Below are 6,350 nucleotides of genomic sequence, written 5' to 3' on the forward strand. Positions count from 1 at the left end.
GAGGGGAGAAGGAGAAGGCGCTGATCAGCCCATTTCAGGACGGCTGTATACAGTGGGGAGTTGGCGAATGCAATGCCTTATTAAAGGCGGAAACATCATCAGCTGTACTTTTGAGGTAGGAAAAGGGAAAGAGGGGCGACGGGGAAATCGTAGGCCCCTTGGCTTCGTGGGGAAAGAGTGGGGGAGCCAGTAAAGAGGACGGGGGTAGCACCGCTAGGCAGTAAGGCACAGGGGGCTTACGTCTGCACGGCAGCGTGGCGTGGCGTAGCGCTGAGCGCAAATTGCTGCCAGTTGGTCCATGTAGCCTGGCCTGCGACTGCGAGTAGTCTGCCCTACCATTCCTAGGTCCAGTCCTGGGTTCGCTACTTTATAATCCTATCATTTCGCAAATTTTTTCTAAACAAGCAGTTTATTTTTGATTTGTTTTTTTTTCTTCTTTTTTTTTCCGATCGCTGGAAGTACTCGGCCGCGACCGTCCCGCAATCACCACGGCAGACGCCGGCGTTCTCACGACCATGAGCCCGAGGCCTGCGGGGCTTGCTCTCCCGGCGATCCCTTCTTAAAGCCATCTCCGTCATCGCCTTTCTGTCCCCTCTCTCTGTCCCAAAATCTCCCAGTCTTCACACTGCCCTTGTTCACTCCCCTTTCCCTTTTCTATTCGTTCTACCCCCTATACGTTCTCCAGACTCACCCTTTTCTCACTCGACTCTTCACTCCTTCCCTTCCCCTCTCCTGCGGCCTTTGAACAAATACAACTGACTCGCCACCACGAAAAAAATAATAATGTAATTTTCGAACGAAAAAACAAAGTGCTGGAGTTCCCTGCTAGATCTCTTCCCCGCTGAACCGATAAAATATACAGTGTAGACTCCTCTCGCAGGGTGGCCCTTCCTGGCAGAGCCAGGCGCTTGGTCCGACTTCTTGGCAATTGCCGTTCGCCACGAGGTCAGCTCACATCTCTCCCTCTCTCTCTCTCTCTCTCTCTCTCTCTCTCTCTCTCGCTCTTTCCCTTTCCCGGGAGAATGGCGGTCAGTGAACACAATACCACAACGGCCACTTTTGTATCGCCCATTGCGTTTCCCTCTGCATCGGCGTGCCCGCGGCGTGCCCTCCATTCTTTCACTCCCGCCTCTCTCCGGTCTCTGCATTTCTCATCTCTACCCTTACTCGATTAGTTCCATACATCCCTCAGATAGTCTCTCTCTCTCTCTCTCTCTCTCTCTCTCTCTCTCTCTCTCTCCCATCCGAAGGGTCTTTCTTCAAACAGACCCCCTAAAACATTGGAATGCAAGATGGACAGTCCAGGCGGATTACGCCGTTCATAACTTACATGCAAAGAGCATAAAGAGGAAAAAGAATCAAGATTAAAAAGAAAATTGCGGACAAGGCAATAACTCTTGAATGCTTCCTACAAGATTACGAGCGAGACGTCAACGTGGTGGTCCCCGCTAGAGCCGCAAGCAGGCGCCGTGGTCTCAGAGGTAGCCACCAAACCCACGCCGCGACATGGTGTTTCTGCGGATGCGGACGGGGCGATTCAAGCCGCTTTCCTGGTCTTTAGTCGGCTTTGCGGCTCGGTTGTTGTGGTCGAGGGTTCGGCGAGGGTGCGGTCCCCCGCGCACGAACCACACGAGTGTCGTGTCGTCCCGACCCCGGCGCAGCGTCACCGCGATGCACGACTTTGCCTCCGCCTCTCGTCGTGGACTCGGTCACGACCCCCCGGCCCGGCCGGTGTGACACGACCTGATCACCTGCCGGTTTAAGGTTTAAGCCGCCCCGATCCGGTGCGACCCCGGGGCCCCGTTTGGTCCCCAGCGGACCCCTCTGGTCCAGGCTTGACTTGACGACTCACCCCGACGCCCCTTTCCCTTCTGCTGTTTCGATCCACTCGGGTATTTCACCACGGTTGCCACAAAATTTTCATTTCCATTTTCCCTGAGTTTCCCCTGATTTCCAGACCATTTCTCCCCGAATTTCCCTGAGTTTTAAGCACCGTTCCTGGTGAAGTACTGGGGCAAACTAATACACCCAACTGTAATACAAAGACCGCGAGCGAAGCGAGCGCGAAAACTTTTGGGACAAAACACCCTACTGGGACGTCAAAATGTGTATTTGACCTAAACGGCGAATAGACTGCAGATTGGGGACCAGTCAGACCGAATTTCCCTGACTTTTTTTCATTTTCCCTGAGTTTTCCCTGATTTCCCTGACAGTTTTTTATTTCCCTGAGTTTTCCAGGTTTTCAAGGTTTTCCAGAGTTGTGGCAACCATGTTCACCCTTCTTGCTGCCTCGCCTCTCCGAATCCACAGGCCGCTGTATGCTGCATGGGGTCGGCACGCCACACCCCCTTCTCCCTCTCTCTATGCCTCTCTCTCACTCCCTCCCTCCCCAACGGGCCTGGCTTCCGAACCAGTGTCCCACCAGTGCGGTGACAGTGACAGCCGCCCTACACCCGTGCCAAGAACTGCACCCCCACCCCTCCCGCTTCTCCCCGGGCGCCTTAGTCCTTATTCTGCCATATTCACTCAGGGCTCTCTTTGCCCCCTCCCTAATCCCCTCCCCCTGCCCTGCAGCGCGGTGCCCGGTGCTCCGCCACCTGCTGGATTTGAATCACCTTCGCCACAACAGAGCAGCCAAGAACCCTGCCAACGGGGCCCAACGCCCAACCCCCGCTATAACTCTTCAACCAGCCCGGATAAATCCGCCGACATGGATCGATGATCGCTATTATTATTTATATCAATATGTTTTCTGCTTGTTGCTTACCTAAGTCCTGATGTTCCATATTCCGATACGGAGCCCCCGCTGCCCAGCGTCATTCTGGAACAAAAAAGACGAACGTCACTCGATGGAAGTATGTATACGGGGACTGTCTTAGGCAGGGGCAAATTATACGACCTTACTTAGAGCGCACAAATTTTAAGAAGGAGACATAAGGGTTTGTCAGAATCAGTGGGCGAATGACACGACGTAGGATTGCTCAAAAGAGAGGGTTTATTTCAAAACAAAATAAGACAACAGGCAGGTCGACTGAGGGAAAAAGTGTGTGTGTGTGAGAGAGAGAGCGCGCGCTCAACCATTTCATAAAAAAGATTGTCTTCCTCATCAGCCGACGCAGACGGCGATGTGGCTCGTCGCCCTGGCCGCGCTCATGATGCCCTTGCCGGCCACGCAGGCCCCGAAGGCCGGCGGGCCCATCGAGATGGACGTCAGGCAGTTGGACATGAGGTGGCCCACGCCGCCGGGCAGCTTCACAATCTCCTTCTTCACGCATTCCTTGATGTGCACCAGGTTCGCCTTGAACTTGGGCGACAGGTGCGGGTGCGGCATGTGCAGGTGGGGCATGTGCAGGTGGGGCATGTGCGGGTGCCAGCCGGGCTTGGCCGGGGCCGGTGGGTGTGAGGGCGGCGGAGGGTTGGCCTGTCGATGGGAAAATCGCAAGAGTTTAGGAGAATGCCCGCCAGGAGGCGTGATGTAATATAGACGAGGTCAGCATTGACAATTTACGACGAAAATTTGTTGTCAGCTTCGGGCTTTCTTTTCCCATAGATTTCGAAAATGTAGTGCATTCACCCAGAGAAATGATTAGCAATGGCAACCATCTAATGGTCAGCTCAGGGAGCACCATAAAATATGGTTGAGACAACAGTGACAACGTGATGAAAACCATATTTTTGGTTCCCACTACCACGGTAAGGTTGCATCAAGCATATTTTATAGTGCTCTCTGAGCCAACCATATGATGGTTGCCATTGCTAATCATTTCTCTGGGTGTTATAATGGTTGTTAAAGTCGGATAATAACTGTTGGTGTGAAGCCTTTACCAGTGCGAGGGCCAGGGTGGCCATCAGGGCGCAGAGGAGCAGCTGGTGCGCGGAGGCCATGGTGAAGCAGTGCGATTGCGGCAATCGTGGCCGCCGGTGTGGACTTTATACGCGCAAGGAAGCCGCCGTGAGCCGGGCCCGCGCACGAGCGTCGTGAACCCCGACACGCGCTAGACGAGAAACTCGCTTTTGTTTTGCATTCTAGAAACTCCGCCGCAACTTTAATGAGCCCAAGCAGGTGCCATTGCATCAAGTTTGTTTGTCAACTAAGTCAAAGTGGCAGCAGGGCACTAGCCCATGCAGACGGCCAGGTGGCTGGTGGCGCGTGCGGCCGGGATGGCGGCCCTCTTGGCGGCGCAGGCCGCGATGGCTCCCATGCCGCCGGCGGCCGAGCTGGCGCAGCCGGTCACGACGCCCTGGACGGCGGCGGGGACGCCGGGGGTCCTCTTCAGGCAGTCCTTGAGCTTTTGCAGGTTGGGGGCGAGCTTGTGGGCGACGTTGTGGGCGACGTGCGACAGCTTGACGTGCGCCTTGTGCATCAGGCTCTTGAAGCTGCGCTTCTGCAGGGGGTGGGCGCCGAGCAGCTGACGCAGGTTGGCGGGCTGCTCCGGCTCGGGCTCTGCGACCTGCGTGGGCGGGAGGACAATGAGGGCAAGACGGGCGTCAGAAAGGGGAACCATCGACAAGCCAAAGGACTTATCCGAGTAACTCTGGACTACGTTACCGCGATGGCCGCGGCGGCGGCGACAACGAGGAGGACGACGGTCAGGTGCTGCATGGCGGAGGTTTCAGAGGGGCTGCTGCTGCTGCTTGGCGCGACTGCGGCCTGCCACCGGGCGCCCGGGGCTTATATCCGGCCAGGGCGCGGCGCTGCGTTAACGGGCGTGAGACGGCGTGAGCCAGGGGCACGATCTGCGATGGGGCGGCGGACGGAAGCGTGCTGCAGGTGGGCGGGGGGCACAGGGCAGTGACGACGCAAAAGTCACAGGGAGAACGAACAACCGACATAGGCTGGACACACAGTCACAAGGAGGAACCATCAAACGTTACAAGGACTCATACAAGGACGGGTAAGGGTGATCTGCGTCGCCCCTTTTTTCTGGTTACACTGGGCGAAAATCGCGACAGCGCAGCGGCGAAATTCATTTTCTAGTTCGCTGCGTCTGCGCATAAAATTCCCGACGCAATATGGGGCTACATCTGTTTTCTCCTCCGAATCACTAGTCTTTCTCTCTCTCTCTCTCCCTTTTTTTTTCTGCCACTCCCCGCCCATGCCTCCCCTTTCTGCCCGGCCCTCTCCCCCGCACATCCTGCGCGCCCATTCCCGCCCTTCCGTCCACCGTATTTTCACCTCCCCGTCCTTCCGGTCCGGATCAGTGTGCCGGGCGCGTCCCTCTCCACCCCCTCCCCTCCCCTCGCCCCAGTACGCCGCGCCACGCCAAGGCCCAGGCCGAGTCCATAATGACAGCTGCTTCCGACATATTTCTTTCCGCGGCCGCCCCCTCCGGCCGGGCCCCCGCCGGCCCCGGGCGTGACCCCCACACGGCCGTGGCGACTCTCGACGCGACGGCATACCCCAATGGCCTCTCCTCCGAGATCAACAGCCGCCCCGCCGTCCCGCCCCTGCCCCAGCGACCTCGGACCTGAGTCAGCAGACCTATGCACACCCTCCTGCGTCCCTTCGACACCCCCAGGAGCCAGTCGCACACATAGCCGACCGGAGTGGCGCACTACTTGTACAAATAACGCATACGCAAAAACATATATCTCATATATATCTCAGAACATTATGTTTCATAAAGGATGGTGGTTTATTTTAGATAGAGGAAAGTACTTGCGTTGTAGAGCCGCAAGGGGTGGGGGTGGGGTAAGAAATGTCAAAAAGATCGACAGAGAAGAGTAAGAAAGGGGAATAAACAGAGCACGAGATACGTGCGTCAGCAGCAGGCGAATCACTTGACGTGGAGGGCCAAGCCCGTCACACAGCAGTGTCGCTGCGCCACGCCGCTCCTCAGCCCCGCCCGATAACACTAAAGTTACGGCAGTTTAGCTCCGCGGAATTTTATGGGTCACGCGTCTTGCCCCGAGTTTGTTTCATGGCGAAGTGCAACTACTGTCCTCCCTCGCCGTCTCCTTCTCTGCCTCGCTTTCCCTCCCACTGCGATCGTGCTCGGCCCCGGCGGCCCCGGCGGCGGCCCCGGCGGCCCCGGCAGCCCCGGCTATGACCCCTCTCCCCCCTTTTCCTCTTTTTCTCCCTTCCATCTCCACCCATTCTGCCAGAGCTGCAGAATCTGTCGGGGGCGACGGCAGGACACGCTGGCTTGGAATGGCAATGCGACAACAAGCGCGACGCGGCGTGGTGTGGCGCGTGGAGCAAGGCGCTTTAAATCAGAAGAACCCTAAAGGGGCCGCCGCTTGTGCGGGGGCGTTGTGGTTGGTGTTGGAGCCCCTGGGAGAGGGGAGAGAGGGGGCGAGAGGAAGGGAGGGGAGGGGAGGGGGAGAGAGAGAGAGAGGGAGAGAGAGAG

The 6,350-nt window shown here is 57.2% G+C and overlaps 2 protein-coding genes across 5 annotated transcripts in view; both read right to left on the reverse strand.

The window, feature by feature from the left end:
- Positions 1-6,350, reverse strand: part of LOC113204256 (5-hydroxytryptamine receptor 1A) — a 46,221-nt gene that overhangs the window by 39,253 nt on the left and 618 nt on the right. The window lies entirely within an intron of this gene.
- LOC113203548 (uncharacterized) lies at positions 2,978-4,716 on the reverse strand. 2 transcript variants are annotated; one of them, XM_052268466.1, is made up of 3 exons: positions 4,550-4,716; positions 3,826-4,451; positions 2,978-3,421 (listed from the first exon to the last, which is right to left on the reverse strand). In XM_052268466.1, exons 2-3 carry the CDS (start codon positions 3,883-3,885, stop codon positions 3,107-3,109), a joined length of 375 nt encoding a protein of 124 aa, XP_052124426.1. In that variant the 5' UTR covers positions 3,886-4,451; positions 4,550-4,716; the 3' UTR covers positions 2,978-3,106. The 2 variants fall into 2 exon arrangements, with proteins under 2 accessions (XP_052124426.1, XP_026274092.1); XM_026418307.2 differs by lacking the exon at positions 2,978-3,421 and having other exon boundaries at positions 4,013-4,451.

Source organism: Frankliniella occidentalis, unplaced genomic scaffold (assembly GCF_000697945.3).
Source record: "Frankliniella occidentalis isolate FOCC.00 unplaced genomic scaffold, Focc_3.1 Scaffold69, whole genome shotgun sequence".
Taxonomy (NCBI): Eukaryota; Metazoa; Arthropoda; class Insecta; order Thysanoptera; family Thripidae; genus Frankliniella; species Frankliniella occidentalis.